Source organism: Pseudopipra pipra, chromosome 13 (genome assembly GCF_036250125.1).
Source record: "Pseudopipra pipra isolate bDixPip1 chromosome 13, bDixPip1.hap1, whole genome shotgun sequence".
Classification (NCBI taxonomy): domain Eukaryota; kingdom Metazoa; phylum Chordata; class Aves; order Passeriformes; family Pipridae; genus Pseudopipra; species Pseudopipra pipra.
Genome location: NC_087561.1, coordinates 2,306,434 through 2,324,937, shown reverse-complemented (window position 1 = coordinate 2,324,937; position 18,504 = coordinate 2,306,434). Strand labels below are relative to the sequence as shown.

At 51.0% G+C, this 18,504-nt stretch overlaps 1 protein-coding gene across 1 annotated transcript; it reads right to left on the bottom strand.

Annotated features, from left to right (window-relative positions):
* Positions 1-440: 440 nt before the first annotated feature.
* On the bottom strand, positions 441-6,944 carry NUP62CL (nucleoporin 62 C-terminal like). The gene is made up of 12 exons (XM_064669598.1): positions 6,529-6,944; positions 5,360-5,748; positions 4,822-4,932; positions 4,255-4,383; positions 3,987-4,091; positions 3,500-3,608; positions 3,203-3,347; positions 2,757-2,806; positions 2,495-2,629; positions 1,702-1,813; positions 936-1,002; positions 441-662 (listed from the first exon to the last, which is right to left on the bottom strand). Exons 1-12 carry the CDS (start codon positions 6,819-6,821, stop codon positions 571-573), a joined length of 1,737 nt encoding a protein of 578 aa, XP_064525668.1. The 5' UTR covers positions 6,822-6,944; the 3' UTR covers positions 441-570.
* Positions 6,945-18,504: the final 11,560 nt, after the last annotated feature.

The window sequence follows — 18,504 nt, the reverse complement described above, 5'->3', positions numbered from 1 at the left end:
AGGGGAGAGCAACATCCCAGCTCTGGGGGATGGTGGGTGAGGGAACCCAGTTTGCTTTTGCCCAAAACACAGAAAACAAGGCTCACTTTCACAAGTGGAAGGATACTTAATTTAAACACCAACTCCAGCGTGCCAGGTCAGGGACTGCAGTCTCCCAGACTGCTGCAGCTCCTCTGAGGATGGCTCTTCATCCAACCATCTCTTAAAGACCCAAGAAAAAGCTTATTAAGTCACAATTAAACATATTCAAGTTACATTCAAGCACCAAAGAACTCGGCCAGGGAGGCACAGCTGCCCAGAGCCCTCCCAGGCAGCATTTGTGTATCCCACCAGTCTGCAGGCAGTGCTGAAGGATAAAGAGCCCACACTTCCTGCACAAAGTTCACACAGTTCCTCAGATTGGGGTCAGTGAACTCCCCTCCAACACCACAAAGACTGGCTTTGGAACAAACAACACATTTTATTGCAAGAAAAAGAAGCAAAGGCAGGTCATCATCTCAGACCTCAGTTCCCAAACAGCTCTGTTTTCTGGGGAGGCTTTTATGTTAACCCGTTAAACTTGGGAGTCCTTCAGTCAAAGGCGATGCGAAAACTGCGCTCCTGCTCCTTGCGGCGGCTCTCGCAAACCTTGGTCACCTCTTCCACCTTCCTCTGCAGCACAGCTGGGGGAGAAAGAAGGGATTAATCTCACAGTCACCCCCAGAACACAACCCTGCACACTTGTGCCCGCAGAAGGAGAAAGAAAAACATTCAAGCAGGGCTTCTCAGCAGAGGCCCCCAATCAGGCACATCAGGGGAACTCAAGCACAGAAGGGACAGTGACATTGAAGGTGAGGAGGAAAAGATTCCTCAGGGATCTTCAGCAATTCAGTGACTCCCACACATGCTACCTGCTTTCCATTTACATTCCCAAAAGGCTGCAAGATGACACTCACCTGAGTTCTGGTCAATCCACTGCAGGGAATCCATGTGTGCATTCAAAATTTTACAGATCTGCTGAAGCTGAGCAGAAAGAGAAGGTGCAAGTCAGTTGTTACACTACATAAACACTAAGAGGAGTAAGAGAGAGCCTGCCTGTCCCTTCCTTTGGAACAGGCTGTAGCCAAGTTTTTCACTGTTCAGCTCCCCTAACTGAGCAGCCACTTTCCCAGGGAAGTCTGGGCAGCAACCCTGCTGCTTTCCTTCTCTTTACCATCAAGAAAACTAATTTAGATTATATGTCTGTGGCTTATTCTAATTTAGACCTAGGAACCATCAGAACATTCATCACCCTAGGCTTCTGGTGGCAAAATTAAAAATAAATGTGGAAAACTCAGTCTACAATACTGAAGGGAAATTTTTACTGAAAAATAAGCTTCCCAGTAAAGCCATAAGGAGTATCAAGATTAATTTAATATACATCAGAAAGAGCTGGTTATTCAGATCTTGTTTTCATGAGGATACAAAAATGGTATAAGGAAAATGTATCAACATCTGTGGGGGGCATTCTGAAGAAAATCTAGATTTGCCACAGGACAGATGCAAGTGGTGGAGCCTGATCAATGTTAAATGCCTCTGAAACAAAGCACAATTTAGGCAGAAATTAATCAACAAGCAAACCACCAGAGTTCATACCAGAATGAGATGCTTTGAAAACTGTTAACAGAACTGCAGAGTAATTAAATGTCCTTTGCCAAAGTTAAAAAAAAAGCTTGCATTTACCGGGTCACTCGTGTCTGCTGGGCCTCTTGATGTGTTCAAGTGCTCAGTGATGTCCTTCAGGTCCTGTGCCATGCGCTTCAACTGAGCATCGATGTTTTCAGCCAGTTTGTAGCTGCAGAACACAAGGCAACCAAGATCAGAACATTTTAAGTGACCTTTGAAAACCTGCTCCCAGTCACACCAACTATGGGCAATCACAATTAGCCTCCATGTCTTGCAGCCAAGGCTGGCAGAGATGTGGGAGCAGTACCCTGAGAGGCTCCACCACATGCATGAAGAGACTCTTAAACCACTCTCAACAGATACATGGAGACAGACAAGCAATACATAGTGTGAAGGGCTTCCTGGAAGGCTTTGTCAGAACTGAAGGAAGCAATAAGCCTGCACTCTTCAAGATTCATTCTCTCCTGAACCAAACACTAACTACTCTGCTACGATGCATCGCTTAAGGCTCATGAGGATGCCAGTGCCACACCTAGTGTGTTCTGCTCTCATCACTTCTATCACTAAAGAATCATTGATTTTCAGAAATCGTGCAAAAATTAGTAAGCTCTTCCCAGACAGCTGATTAGACCAACATCCAAAGAGCTTTTCATGCTGACTCGAGGGCTTCCACTCACAATTCCCATTTCTAACGAGTAAAATCTAAGTTGCCATGGACAAAACAGGGTTAAATATCTGACAGCAGCCACTGAAGGTTCAATACTGTCCTGCATCCCAACTCCACTTTCTGCTGACTGGTCATCACCCCAGGAGTCTGGTCACACACATCCCAAGCAGGTTTCTGCCTTACGTCCTCTCACGCTCTTCATCTGCGTGCTGCAAGTAGATGGTCCCGCTCTGTTCCTTCACAGACTCCTCCAGAGGAGTCAACAAGTCCTCAAGCTCCTTCTGCTGTGACAGAATGAAGTCAAGTTCCTGATCCAGTCTGAAAAGAGGAAATGCCAATTTTAATAAACCCTTACAGGTTATAAACATTCTAGAGCTGTCATACAACCAGGCACGACAAAAAAAAAAACCAACCAAAACCATCTCAGCTGTTCATAGTTTCTTACCTCTTCTGATCGACCTTCACCTTCTCTACTTCTCTGTGTAATGAAGTAATCTGGAAATTGAAGACACTTCATTAGACCTTGTAAACTCAAAAGACAACTCCCCAAAGAGGAGGAGTGGGAGTGAGAAAGCAGCACCACACAAGAGACAGTTACGTACAGATTTACAGACCAAAGATGGACTAAGGGAGATTCAGATTGGAATGCTCCCCCTAAAAGAACTTGTCATCAAAGTTCTGTGACTCAGCAAAGTCACAGAACAGATTCCCAAGCTCCAATGCATCAAGAATAGAAGACACAGAGATTTGTGAAGAACACCCAGACAGAATTCACATCTATTTTTTTTCACAAGTCGAAAAGTGCCATGCACTGGTTTGTTGCATCTGTAACACTGAAGGCCTTAGAGGATCTAAGCAAGCAAAATCAGGTTACACTGGACATGTCCTCACCTTCTCTCCATTCTCTATCAGCATCCGATCCCAGGCATTCACTTGTGTCGCTTGATGGAGAAAGTGTTTCTCTTGGTCTTCCAGTTCCAGGCTCCACTTGTTTATCAAACTCTCCAGCTGGGCATAAGTCATCACTGGAGGTGTGCTGAGAGGGAGTGAGGGACAGGACAGAACACAAGGTCAGAAAAGAAAAGAGAAGCACAACAACACTCCTCTCCCCTTCCTCCATCACATCCCTGCATCAGCACTGCAGCAGCTCTCGCCCCAGTCAGGAAACAGTGGTAACAAAACACTCACCTGGTCGTGGTGGTCGTGGCTGTGGCAGCTGTGGAGGTCACAGCTCCAATGGCACCAGTTGTAGTTAATGGCTTCAGATTCAAAGGAAAGCCAGAAGCAGAAGTAGTACCTGGGAAGAAGAGATTCAAGTCAAGCAACAGAAGAGGACACATCTGGTAGGTAACAAACTGCAGCAGCTCCAATAGGCCCCTCTGAAAAAAAAAAAGTGAACCCCACATCTGTCACGAAGGGAATGAAAACATCACTTGCCCACACCACTCTCAATCTCCTCATGTTCTACTACCAGACCTAATAACTACCAGCACACCCAGTTACACTCCTGCACCTTTGCAGGAGATGAGACTTCTATGTTCCCAAAACAAGATGGAATAGGAGGATCAAAGAAAGAAGGACATGTTCTTTTCAGTTACTGGGGGGCTTTACAAGTCAGAACTGCTATGCTGCTACTCTTTCTTCTTTTCAGCTACTTTCAGCATCTCATTCCTACCAGTGGCAGTGCTTGTTGTGGCAGCTGTTGTTCCAGGAACTTTTAATCCAAACCCAAGTGTCCCCAGACCGGCAGTCCCAGTGGAACCAGTGGAAGGGGCACCAACTGTAAACAGAAAACAACATTAAGAGGCTGGAAAAGCTCTGCCCTGCCTGCTCACCCCAGCAGCAGCAGCAGAGCTCCAATGCCCACAGGTACCACCAGCCCTGCTGCTCGTTTATTCCTCCAGTAAATAAAACCTGGATAAAGGCTGTCTGGAGTAACTCACGTGAGAGGCCCGTGGTGGTGGACGACGTCGCGGCCGAAGAACTCGTGACGGACGCGAACAACGTGGGCCCCGTGGGAGCCAGCACAGAGGTGGTGCTGGTGGAGGCCGTTGTAGCAGCTGTGGATGTTACTGCAAAGAGAAAGAGCTCTATCTTGGACAAGCAGAGCACATGGAGCTCCCATCCACTGCAGGACCCTCCTGCTGAGAAGGCAACACAATCTGCCCGGCTGCACCAGGTTCTTAAAGATGTCAGGATTTTAGCGGCTTTTCCTCTTATTCTGCCTCAACACTCTCTGCTCTTTCCCAAGGAACCCCTTATGCCTGTGGCTCCCTTCCACTATGCTCCCACAAGTACAGAACAGAATGTGGCATGTGGGATGCAATCAAAGACACAGGACACCACATCCAATGGCTCTGTGAGCTGTCACCGATCTCCACTGCCAGAGCAAACCCACAGCAACAAATGCTTCTACAGCCCCTTCCCAGACTCCAGCCTAGAAAAATATCCCCAGAAGGACAGCAGACTCACAAACTCTTAAGGAAATATTTCCCAAAACATCCTCCTACCTCCCAGCTTGGTTCCAAAGGACAGGGTGGGTGCCTGGGTGGTACTTGTGGTCAGTGTTGCTGTAGGTACACTCGTGGCTGCTGTTGAAGTCAGTGACCCAAAGGTTAGACCTGGAACAAGTAAAAGCAAAAGGAAAAGATGAACTTTTTCCTAGAGGACACTGAGCTTTGGGCAGACTCTGCAGGAGGGGGCAGGTTCCTGCCCTCAGGGAGGTGAACCACGGTCTGGCACTGTCAGCCAGACTCATCCTGCAGCACCTGCTCCCCTCCACTCCCAGCCCTTTCCCTCTGCACCAGCAAATCACCCAAAACACATTTAAAAAGTGCTTCCCAGGCAGCTGGCACTTCTACCCATGCTGCCAGAATTATTCAGCCTCACTCTCCAAACCCAAAGGCTAAAGAGCCATTGTTGCCCACCCCTGCAGACCCTGGACAGGCCTGTCAGACACAGCACTGACTCCAGCTCCTGCTCCATTCCGGAGGCTGCAGAACCTCCTCTCCCTCCCCAGCTGCTGCCCCCAGCCTGGCGCTCACCCACCTGTGGGCTGCCCCCCGAGGCTGAAGGGGGTGGCAGCTGCCGGGGTGGCAGCTCCCAGGGGGGCCGTGGTGGTGGCAGTAGCTGCAGGGCTCGTGCCAAAGGTCAGCCCTGTGGACGTGGCCTGCGGGGCCGCAGTGCCGATGTTAAACCCGGCTGTTCCCGCCTGGGTTGTGGTGCCACTGGAGAAGGTGAACCCTCCTGTCGTCCCAGTCTGAGCCGTGCTGGTGCTGCTGGTGCCAGCAGTGCCAAAGGCAAAGCCAGATGGGGCTGCTGCTGCTTGACTGGAGGGCGTGCTGGTTGCCACAGAGCTACCGAATGCAAAGCCCCCCGTGATTCCAGGAGCCTGAGTTGCAGTGCTGCTCCCAAAGTTTACTTTTGGTGTGTTTCCCCTAGAGAGGGAAAGAAAAGAAGCCAACCTTCTTGAGACACACATTCAGTCAGTACTCAGTCACCTTTCTCACAGACCATTTGCTGACAGCAGAAACCACCTTACAAAGAGATGCACACCCAGCCAGATTTGTGTTCCGATTCCGACAGGAGACTGTATCGAACTCCTGTCACCTGCCATCCTTCCTTAGGGCTCTTTAGACTGACTCTCCCTTCACTACCTCCACCCACCCAGACACTACAGAACATTTATGGCAGTGAAAGAGAAGTTGCCCCTTCTCACACCTCTCAGTCACTCCCTCTATACAAGGCTGTTTTTTTTCTGCTCACTTTTACTGCTCGTCCCCATCTGAGCTCCCTTTCCCACTGCTCCCATGTGGCAAAGCTTCGACAGCAGCAGTTCTGAAGAGCCACTCCAGAGCTCACAGCCTTTCCTAAGGACAAAACGCTCCCAACTGGCCCAGGAATCCTTCTGGGCGCTCCAGATTTGGGTCAGAAAGGACAAGACTTTTTATGCTTGCGGGCAAAGCTTTATCATATCTCTGTCCGGGCGTCTCTACCCCAGTCACAGAGGGAAGCGTGGAGCAGCTCATTCCCAGTGCCCACCCGGAAACATCAGCGGGGACGAGTCACGGGCTCGCTGAGCACTTTCCCACTAACACCCTACAGGGCGCTGGGAACTCCCGGGCACCAGAGCCAGGGGCTCGCTCCCTCCGGAACCCCTCTCCAGGCCCTCCCGAAGCCCCGAGCAGGACACCCCCGTCGCGGCCCCCCGGTCTCACCCCAGCGGGAACGCGGCGGCGGGGGCGGCCGCGGCGGGGGCGGTGGTGGCCGGGCCGAAGCTGAAGCCGGGCTGCGTGGTGGAGGCCGGCCTGCTGAAGGAGAAGAGCCCGGCGGGCTGGCCGCCGCCCGCCGCCGCGGCCGCGGTGCCGAAGGTGAATCCGCCCGAGGCGGCGGGCGCGGGGGCGGAGAAGGAGAAGCCGCTCGTGGTCGTGGTGGCGGCGGCGGCCGTTTTGGGCGCGCCCAGGCTGAAGGCGCCGCCCGGCGCGGCCGTCCCGAAGTTGAACTGGCTCATGGCGCGGCGGGAGAGGCGGAGAGGGAGAGAGGGAACGAGGAAAAGAGGGAAAGAGGGAAAGAAGGAAATAGGGAAAGAGCGACCCGCGGACTCCGGGCGCGCTCCCGCCGCGCGCCGCGATGGCGTCACCGCGCCCGGCGCGCCCCCGCCTCCGCCCGCCCCCGCGCTTTTTCCCGCCCTCATCGGGTATTGGTCCGTCCTACCGCCACTCATGATTCCGCGGCTGCGATTGGCTGGCGGGGCGGCGGGGGGGCGGGGCGTTGCTGTGGGGACGGGGACGCGCATGAGGGGGCTCGTTGCTGTCTGGGCAGGAATCCTTAAAGCAGGGCATTTAAATTAAGAACATGCTTCGCTTGCTTTGCTCGCTTCCTGACCTCTTTTTTTTTTTTTTTTCCTTTCCCCTGATGCCTTTAAAATAACAGCCTTTGAATCTCGAGGAATCTGGCCATTTTAATTAAGAGCTTTCCTGGAGGGTTGGATGGGTGTAGGTTAAATGTGCTCGATGAATTACAGTCCAATGGCAAAACTGTTAATAAAATACAGTTTCTTGTTGAGGGCTCCTGACCTGTTGGAGAATAAAAAAGCTTTACTTCCTTACTGAAAATTGCGGCTCAAATGCCAAGCAGAAAGAAAGAACAGGTAGAGCTGGGACTAAGATCTGGATGTTACTGAAGGGAAATTCTTTTCTCCGATCAACAAATTCCAGGGTGCAATGGGTTCATGCATCTGGATTGTGTTTATGTGTTGAAAATCAGCATTTCACAAAGATAGATAAGATAGCCTTTATCATAAACTAGAGAGGAAATCAGTTGGCTCAGAAGGCTGATAAGCAGGTTTTTACAGCCTAGAAACTAGATAATACATTAGCTCCCTCCTCAACAGAGGAGGGAGCTAATACAGGACTGCCTCTATTTAAAGATCATTTCTCAAGTTTGCAATATTGTCTGAGGGTGGAAACCTAAGAATATGTTGGGCAGTTCAGTGAAAACACCTGTGCAATACTTGTGGCTGCCAGAAAAGTAGCAGTTACATTTCTGTTTTAAACCTATCTATGCTGGTTTTTTATCTCACGCTTCAGGACATCACTGCAAATGTACAGTGATGCCCAGAGGGAACTTTTCCTGTAGACTGTTTCCATATAACTCCTGACTGTGGCAGTCCCTTCCCTCGGAAGCAGCTGTTATGAGTGGTCTGTGCTGGCACGCACGGGTTACACGGCATTTCTATGCTGGAGGTGTTGCCAAGATCAAGTTGGCCTGCACCTCACACCTAAGCAACCTCCACTGAGAAAAAAAGACAGGTTATTGTTACAGAGGTCTCTTCTGAGGGGGACAGAAGGCCCAACATGCCAACCAGTTTGTAAGGTCCCCAAGGAACCTGCTGTTGAAGGTACCTTTTAAGAGTAACTTTTTAAGAGCCACCTCTTCAGACCATAGAGCAGGCAATTCCAAAGTGTCAGAAGTCAAGGAAGGCCACCTTGGATTAGCAGGGATCTTCTTCTAGAACTCTGGTGGAAAAGGAAAGTGTGTGGACATTGGAAGCAAGGACAAGTGGCACAGGAAGACCAGAGAGGTGCTGTTCATCATTGTAAGGAGAAAATTCCTATGGACAAAGCTCAGTTAGCATTTAAGCTGGCCAGTAAAGGACAGCAAAAAGGACTTTTCAAAACATGTTGACAGCAAAAGGATGATCAGAGATAACATTGGTCCATACTTGACAAGGTCAGTCCCCTCACTTATGGGGGCATAGTCAAAGCAGAGATGTTTAATGCCTTCTTTGCCTCTGTCTTCAACACCAGTGATGGGCCCTGGGACCCCCAGAGCTCTGTGCTGGAAAACTGTCTCTGGAGGGATAATAAACTTCCAGCCAAACCTGAACTTGTCTGAGACTTGCTGCTCCAGCTGGATGCACATGAATCAATGGGGCATGGAGTTCCACATGACTGGAGGCTGGAAAATGTCCCAGTTTTCAAGGAGGGTAGGAAGGAAGACCCTGGTAATTACAGGCCTGTCAGTCTCACTTCAGCGCCTGGTAAAATGATGAAGAGTTATTTTTCTGGGCATTATTGAAAAGCACTTGAGAGACAACAGTCTTTTAGCTTCCAGCATGGAAGCAGGTTTCTGGCTGAGGGAATGTCTCTGGACAAGTCTCACATTCTCATTAAGTTTGGGGATGGGAAGGGGGAGTTTGAGACACGATTTATTTGTTTCTCTTTTTTATTTGTTCATGTATTTCCAACTGCTCTTTCCCCCTCGAGAAAGTCTTGCTGCCCATGTCCTGAGAGAACGAGGTGACCTGCTCCCACATGGTGGCACTGCTGGCCTGGCTGTGTCCCGCATGTCCCTGCTGCCTGCCAGGGAAGGGTCTGCAGTGAGGCTGCTGGGCTCTCCTGAGAACAGGCCAGTGGACCTTGGCATCCCTCTCTCTGTGCCCTCTGCACCCGATCTGGGTGACTGTCTGCTCCTCCTTGCCGGATCTTGGGGAAGGAGAAGGGTGTTGGGTTACACCAGTGTTGAAAACATTGTGTGATAAGAACAGTCCTGCTCACCCCTCACTGGCTCAGGGCACTTATTCTCAAAGACGCTTCTCTCATCATGATGGTGGGGCCAAACACCTTCTGTTGCTCCTGTTCTCCCTGCCTTGGCTCAGACCCCTCTTGCTTCTCTTCACTGCTGCCGTGCTGAACGACTCTTTCCAAACATAAGCTCTCCATAGCACCTCCAACGAGCTCCTTCAACATCTTTACCTTCCAACCTTGTTCATCTCTCCCAGCATCCCTGCGATTTCCCCACACCCTGCTTTTTTCTATGCTTTTCCTTGTGCCCACATTCCTCATCCCGTTTAAGGACTCTGGGAATCCGTCCAAGGGCCTGGGCCATAACACAGACTTGCAGAGGGACTGGCCTTTCCCTTCCTGAAGTCAGACTTTGGATTGTGTTACAAATGGGTCAGGTATCCTCTGCTTTCTTTACCTGTGCTCTAGGTCATCATTCTGGCGGGGCAGGGGGCTCTCCTTACCCTCCTCTGGCCTTGCAGGGCCAGCATGGCTCTTCTGTGGCCAAACTGGAGTCTCCTTGTGACTAACACAGTGCCTGGCTGGGGCTAGAGCGCCGTGGTGCCGAGGTTTGGGATTTGGGCCCTTTCACTCTGTGAGGCAGCCTGGCATCCACTGGTCTGATCAGCCCACGCAGCAGCTAAACTGGGTCCCCGCCTGTGTTTTCCTCTTGAGTGTGTCTGTTTGTTAAATAATGTAGCAACACGAGGTCCCTTGAACTCAATTTATCTTCCTGTGTAGCTATGGGAACGGCCCGTGGCGTGGTGACGCTGGGGCTCGCAGTGAGATTTGCTGCAAGGCTCTGGGTTAGCCTGGCTGAGCCCAGCTCCTTCCAGCAGGTGCTGTCCTGCCTGGCAGCTCTACCTTTAGGCTTATTTTCTTAGACTTCTCTTCAGCCAGCAGAGTGACTCTCCTTTTAACCTGGAAAATGCTGAGGACTATGGGGGGTTTGGAGGAAGACGAGGGCTTTGAGAGCAACCAGATGTGAAAAGGGAAGCAGTTACACTCAAAGGATGCTGCAACTCCCTGTGCTGCCTGCAGTACAGGTTCATGGGGAGAAGCTAAGGACAAGTGCAAGTAGTTCAACGTTTTTCAAGTCTGGACTTATTTCCAGCTCAGAAGCATCTTGAGTCAAATCTGATTTCTCACAGGTATAAAATGACTTGCTCAAAGGAGTCGAGGAGAACCTGCCCTTACAGTCACACATTCCCTGTCCTTCCTGAAGCACATTTCCTCTTCCAGGTCATGGGCATGGAGGACAAGGTGTGTGGGTGGCCAGCACAGCATTGCTCCTTTGACTCAAACACTTCATTTTACCTGGAAAGGCACAATACCATGAGACAGAAACTAGTGGCTTAGGTGGTATCACCAAACACGTGTAGAATATATTGCCCGAGAGTCGGAGTTGAGCAACACGGTGATGTGAACAGAGAGTGCCCCATCCCGCGTGGTGAGGACTTTGCCACGTCATTTCTGCCAGGGCTGCACTTGCACATGTTACTGCAGAAGTGACTTTCACGGTTGCTGGTGGAGGTAGAAAGGATGTGTCTCTACAACTGTGTTTTTTCTGCAGTCTGTAGGTGCTGTCTCTGTGTCTACCATTTCTGATGTCCTGCCTGGTTGAATCCTGTTTCATTTTCAGCTCATGTTTCTAGATCTCAAAGCTGTTTCTGTGACCTCTCTTGACATTTTCAGACTGTGTGGTTTAGTGTGTTTTCAGGCCAGTGCTGCAGGTGTTAAGACTTGAGCTTGAAGGCAGCTCCCTTACCTCCCTCCATTCATGGTTTTCATTCGTGTTTGTTTTTTTGCTTTTGACATCTCTCCAGCTGGTCCTCAAACCAGAGGCCTGCACTCCCACCTTATTTAGTTTTCAATAGAGCTGTTGAAAAGATTGAATCTGTGCCAGGATATCACAGTGAGATGAAGTTTTCCTTTATTCCTATATGCTTGCATTAGTTTTTATGGTTGCATGAAATACGGTTTCTGAAGTACAAAATAGCCAATGATCTCGGGGAGCAGCCATGCTTCTGATCATTCTAGGAAGTTTTATCCCAAAAGCCAGTCATCCTTTGAAGCATCTACCCTGGGTGGGTGAAGAGACAGACCTTTATTTTCTCCTCCAAAGCTGCTTCTAAAGCAGGAAATGTCCACACCTCCTTCAGACTTGGTCTCAATGTTTTTCACAGCACATATGTGTTGAGCCAGTAATCTTAGCTGCTGCTCCTCCTCCTCTTTGCACCTTGTTTATTCCCTATTAGCTATTCTACTTAGCTATTCTAGCTAGTTATAGCTATAATATAGCTATTCTAGCAGTAATTATAATAGCTAGTTATCTATTCTAACTAGCTCTGGTTTCTGAACTTTATCCCTAGTATACTTTACCTTACTTTTTTAGGTTATTCACAGATAACACTAATGTTTTTCATGGCGTGTGCAGAGCCCTTGAGCTAGAACCTGTCTCCGTGAGGGAGCTGTGGAACAGCCTGTACAACTCAGAGCTCCTCCTGGTTTATTCCTGCCACCCAGGGAAAGGAGAATATATTTGTGTGATTGCCATGGTTTAACCCCAGCTGGCAACTCAGCCCCACACGGCCCCTCACTCTCTCCCCACCCTGGTGGGATGGAAGAGAGAATTGGAAAAGTAAGAGTGAGAAAACTTGTGGGTCAAGATAAAGACAGTTTAATAAGTAAAGCAAAAGCTGTGCGTGCAAGCAAAGCAAACCCAGGAATTCACCCACTGCTTCCCATGGGCAGGCCGGTGCTCAGCCATTCCCAGGAAAGAAGGCCTCCAAGGTCTTCTTGAGGCCTTGAACAGTGACTTGAAGACAAACACTATCACTCCAAATGCCTCCCCTTCCCTCTCCCCCAGCTCTGTGTGCTGAACATGCTCCTGTATGTCTGGGATATCCCTTGGGTCAGTTGGGGTCAGCTGTCCTGGCTGTGTCCCCTCCCAGCTCCTTGTGCCCCCACAGCCCCCTCGCTGGTGGGGTGGGGTGAAGAGCAGAAAAGGGCTTGGCTTTGGGTAAGCCCTGCTCAGTGATAACTAAAACATCCCTGGGTTATCCACCCTGTTTCCAGCACAAAGCCAAACCCCAGCCCCATACCAGCCGCTGTGAAGAAAATTAACTCTGCCCCAGCCAAACCCAGCACAGTGATGTACAGAAAACAGATGCTCAGACGTTAGTGACAGAAAGGGGCTTTGCTGAATAAGAAGGTGTGAGCAAAGGGCAGCTTTGATGCAAGCCTCCATCAGCACAGATCCAAGAACCTATGGAAGCATTCAACAGCCTGTGAACAGCTAGCAGCCTTCATATTCTCACCTCTCTGTGTCTGACATCACCAGCAAGACAAAAATACATGCTCCTTACAGCAATACAGGGGTCTTTTGGCATTTCTTGTGCTGATTTGTTTTCCTCAGCGTGAGGAAATAACATAAAGCAGTTCTGTGATGGAGCATTTACTAAATGGATGTAGCTTGGCAAACTGCAGCTATTAATTTTCCTTAGATAAGCTGGTATCAGAGTACCTGGTTTCAAAACCTGGCACTTCTCTCCTGCATCTTTTCAAGCTCTCTCAACAGTGCCCGTGCCAGAAGGTTGCTGCCAGAGTAGTTTGGGGGGATTAAGTTGTGTAGTGGAGATAAACACTTATTGCAGGTGAGGAGGTCAGAAAAGCATCTTCAGAGATAAGGCTGTTTGGCAAAGCTTTCTCCTCCCAGAGCTCTCCGTGTCCACCCTGCCAGTACCATTCTGTGCCCCCTGAAGCCCTGGGGCCGTAGCCAGCAGCCCTGGCAAGACTTGGTGGGGAACCCAGCCTGTCCTGCTCTTGGTCCCAGCATTGTGTGAAGGGTGTGCAGGAGCAGGCAGCGGTGCAAGGAGCCGGGGAAGAGGAACACTGTGTTTCCCCTCAGCTCATGCTGCCAAAGGCAGTGTGGTTCTCTTCATTCCACTGGAGAGCTGGAAGCTTTAGTCCTGCGTTTTATGGGCAGCCTCTCTCTGCTTTGCAAAGATCTCCCATGGGAAAGGGCAGCTGCACTCAGGGACAGCTGAGGATAAACTTGTCTCTTCACATAAGACTGGGCTGCCTTTACACTGTGTTTTACTCTGGTTGTTTCCTTTTATTGCCCATGAGGCTTTTACTCAGTACTGAAGTTGGGTGGATTAACTGCATCTGCTTGTGACCTGTGTGGTAAAACTTACCTATTTTCAGTTGCAGAATTACAAGGCACAAATCAGCCTGTGGGACTTACGTGGGGCCCTAATCACTCCAGCTCATCTGGGAGATGGGATGTTTCAGCTTTGGGAAGGAGGCCACAACTCACAGCAAGACCCTTGTTGGTGAGCAGGCCCTGGTGTGTCAGCTATAGGGACAAGTCTGCCTGGGGAGGTGGATATTTAATGTGTGTTAGCAGGCTCCTGGCAGCTCCCTGGGCTGGGCTGGGGGGGCTTTGTGCTGGGAGCCACTTTCCCCTTCCAGGGGCTTTGCTTTGCAGCAAAGGAGGGGTCCTTCCCTCTCCGAGGATGTCCCTGGTCTCGAAGTGCCTGCTCTCCTTGCCTTGAAAACAAGGAGTGGATTGTTTTTGCCCCCCAAGTCTCTCCCCTGCCACCTCCCCCGGGCAGTCTGTGCCTGCACGGAGGTGGAGCGAGCAGCCTTGCACTGGCCAGCAGCCAGGCCTGGGGTGAAACACTCTGCCAGTTCACAGTCTGGAAACACCACGAAAACAAAGGGTGTTTGGGAAGAGCAGAGGGCTGATAAGAAGGCTTTCAGTCATGGGGGGGATCAGAGGCTCCCTGGGCTTTGTGAGATGTGTGCCTGGCTTCTGCGGCAGCTGGGGGAAAACTAAAGGCAAGGAGCCCAGCCTTCATCCCTGTAAAAGTGTACTGGAATAGCTCAAATGGCACAGGAGCATGATGGCTGAGGACCCAGCCTGCCCTTAGCTCTGTAATGCCTGCAGACTCCCTGGGCTTTTCCACTCCTTGAGAAATACTAAAGGCTGGAATTGTGTCCACCTCCTCAAAGGAAAGGGCTAAAACTTTGGGTAATGAAAATCCATCTCTTGGAGCAAACTTAGGAGCACCTGCCAGGTAGTGCTGGTGGTGTGGGACTTTGCTCCAGTGACCTGAGAAACCTAGAGAGATAGCTTTTCTTGGAAAGTGAGTTCAAGGCAGTCACACTATTTGTGACATAGGTCTTGTCCTGCTTTCAGCCTTTTTTAGCAGGCTGGACATCCCAGAAATACAGGGTGTTGCAAGTTCTGTGAAAAAAGGCACCTGCCTTGAGGAAAGATTAGTTTGCCAGTGTAGGAAAAGCTTCATCAAAGCACACCCTGAAATCCTGAGCTGAGAGGCAACCCCAGAGCTGGTCAAGCCCCCTGATTTCTCTGCTTAGGGAGTGACTTGTTTCTTCCAGATTCCTGGTGCTCAGCAGAGAGCTTGGAGGAGCTCAGCTGTGTTTGGGGTCTGAGTGTCTTCTAGGTATGACCCTAGGTTAGCATCTGCCAAAATCTTGGTGCCTCCCAGTGTACCTGAAGCATGGAGATGACAGGCTGGCAGATTGGATTTCTTGAGGTGACTCTGTAGAATGGCTGTTGAGGTTGCAGCAACATTTGTCCATGTAAAGGTGTTTCAGATCCTCTGGTCTTCCTCTCTTCTGTCCAGAGTGGTGCTGTGTAACCCTCAGTTGGCTCTGGAGCTGCCAAGGGTGCAGGACAATTTCTCTGCACTTCTCTAGGCCAGTTCTTCAAGGCAGAGCTTAGCTAGAGATGGAGTCTGTTTTCACCAATATTTCTGTAAAATCCCTGGAAGAGCTTATATTTATATAATTATAAAAGTGTGTCTTGCTCATAAAGCTTATTTTGCTCCCTGAATTGTTGTAGGTTCTACTACAAAGCCTGCTCTTGCTTCTACATTGCACGTGCTTGAGGTTTGCTAAGATCACTAACTGGAAGCTTCTGCAGTAGAGCTTAGATTCAAATTACAGAACAATCTGATTGTGATGTCAATATAATGCCTGGAAGAACAAACCTCCATGTCCTCTTCATGGCTATCAGGTTTTCTGAGATAAACACCTTTTATAACCCTTCTGGCAGATTTCTGAGCTGCTGTTCAAAGAGGAAGTTGCTTTCCAGCAATCTCCTTTGGTGCACCCAAAGGCCACTGTCCCCTGCACTGCCATGGAGTTCATTCCGCCCTGTTTCCCTCATATCTTCCTTTAAAGACCAAAAGATCCTTTAACACTCCTTTAAACAGGTGTCTTCCAGGAGGCTGTGAAAAACCATGAGCTTGTGCACCAGCTTTTCCTCTGACTGAAGGTGTTTTCCAAAGAGGAGCTTGTTCCTCAGCACCCCTCACCTCCATTGCAACGTCTCCCATTAAGAGCAGAAGAGCCAGGCACTGACAGTCTCATGGCAGTGTGCTGCCTGCTCCCACTCCAGACGGGGCCATCCCATGGATTCAGGAGGGCAGGAAGCCTTTGGAGGTAAGATGTGAGTGCAACTGCCAGCTGAGCATCGCAGGTGCCCTGAGGTAAAACTGTGAGGCTGTTTTTCGGGCTGGAGTGTGACCATCAGCAGGGATATCAGGTGGGGCCTGGGGCATGGCTGGGGCATGGCTGGGGCATGGCTGGGGCATGGCTGGGGCATGACTGGGGCAGGGAGTGCATCTCCCATTCCCACTGGTACGTGACTTGAGCCCAGCCCGGGATTCAGGATTTGAAGCAGCCCCTTTCCATAATGCATCCTCTGCTGCTCCTGAAAAGGCTGCTGTAAGGCCACGGGCAGTTTCCCACACCAGCCCTGGCTTGCTGAAGGACCAGGAGGCTCTGGCATGGCGTGGGAGGCAGCTGGGAGTGTGCTGCAGCTGGGGACAGGGTGGAGGAATGTGCAGGCCCTTTCCAAGTGCCTTGGCCCATCGGGAACTTGGCCTGAATTTTCTTCCCCCTCCCGTCTCTCCTATCTGAGCAATTCCTGTGGGCTGTGGGCAGAGATAGGCTCTCCCAGCACCTGGTCTGATACTCCTCAGAGGGCTTGCACAGATTCTTTGTTGCTGCTTCAGGTCAGCTGTGCCAGACAGAAACAAGAAGCAGGTTGGGGGTGTCAGAGGGAGCTGTGCTCTGCTTGGCTGGAGGGCTCCAGGGAGGCAGGAGGTGTGTGATCCTGGTGGGTCTGGAACAAACCTGTGCCCTTCCAGCCCTGGGCATCCCTTCCCAGTGCTCTGCATGAGAAGAGGCTCCATTTGCACGGGGCAGTGGCCAGGCTCTGCTGGGCCAGGGGTGCTCTGGGGGAGTGCCTGGTGGGCAAGGGATTGGTGATGGGCTGTGTCATTCCCTCTTCAGGAGTCATGACTTTTTACATGTTCCTCATGACCAGCTGATGAGGTCGTAGGCCCTGACCTAGAATTGGAGTGTGCTGGGCATTTATAGTGCCTCCAATTGCTTTTGAAGATAAGGGCACATTAGTATTTTATTGCCCCCTTTCTTCATCCAGGGCATCATCCAGAGCGAGAAGAAGAGAGGGGAAGGACTCGCTTCCTTATGACAGGGGATTAATCACTGCAGCCTGGCCTCTGGTGAGGGGCTGCAGGGCCCCCCACTCCACTGCACCATCCTACAAGGGGAGGGCTCCAGCCCAGGGTCTTGGCACAGCCCTTCCCCATCCAGCCCTCTTCCCACCCCAGCTTTCCCCCTGGCTGCCCCTTCCCCTTACATCCTGCCCATGTCCTGAGGTGGTCTGTGCTCCTCTGTGGCTTTCCTGCAAGAAATCCTGGAGCGCCCTCAGCTTTTCCCACTGAGCTGGTGAGGGGCAAGAGGCAATCTGAGGGGCCGGCTCTGTGCTGTGCTGCCTGGCTCAGAGCTGGTTCCCTGGGCAGCCTGGGCTCCTGTCCTCTCTGGCCCTGGGCTGGGCCACATCCAGTGTGCCCTCAAGGACTTGGTTTATCGATAATGGGGAACGTGACTATTGCGTGAGGCAGAGATAACCACTGCCACCGCATCCGTGCACGCCTCGTCCTCCCCTTCCCTTCCCCATCCTCTGCTCCTGCTGCTTAAAGAAGTGGAAAATCTTTGTCATCCTGCCTTGCCCTGTAGCCAAGGTTCACATCTGTGAGTGCATTCACGTAGAAGGCCAGGAAAGCCAGAGGGGAGAGGCGTTCCTCTCCCTGAGCCCACCCATGCTTAATGTGGGGCTCCCCCTCGGCGGGGCCAGCAGCACGAGGACCTGGGGAAAGGCTCATCCCAGTTTCAGTGTGAGGAGCTCTTCAGCTCCTCTCCTGCTGTGCCACAGCTGGAGCTGGCATGCTGCACCCACGGAACAGGGGTCTGGCATTGCACAGTTGAGAAAGAAGCCTGAGGGGCTGTTGGGGACATTGGGGCCCATTGTCCTGCACTTGTCTGTCCAAACCATGGGTGTTTCTGTACCTGAGCTCTGAGCTCTGCCTGCCTTTGCCTGTGCCTTTCTCCTTCAGGGAAAGCTGTGCAACTCCTTTGAAACCAGAAATCTTCCCTTCTGCTGCTTGAATTGAAATGTTAATAAAGCCCACCACCAATCAAACTATGAACTGAGCATTTCAAATGCCCCTTTGTTTAATTAGTGCAGCCTCTCCCTGCAGACATCCACCAGACTGGAGTGGGAGGCGAGGGCCAAGGACACAGTGCCCAGGAATTCCTCCTCCTCAAAGTGTGACCCCTCATATCAAATATTTTCTTGCCTCCTCCCTGCATGAGCTGCCCAGAAACAAAACATTTATGGACGAAGGACCCTTAGAACTTGCAGCATCTCCTGGGGGGGGCTGTAGCAAGCAGGTTAAGCCCCTTGCATGCCCCAGGTCTCTCTTTTCCCCAGGGCAGCAATAAATAACCCTTGGTAATGGAAATGGGGTGACTGGCCTTTGCCTTGAGATCCAGCCTGGTCCTCTCTAGTGAGCATCACTGGGTCCCTGTGTGGCTCCTTGCTCACTGGGGAGGGGAGAAAGCACCCTGTTATCAAGAGTGTGCTAACCCCGCAGCAAACATGATTTCACTGGTGCAAGGGTAACAGTGGTGACGTTTCCGTGGGGAACATGGTCCCTTCCTCTCTGGGACCTAATCTAAATTGCTTTATGAGAGGTCAGTAGGTAGAGTAAAACTTGTCCCTGG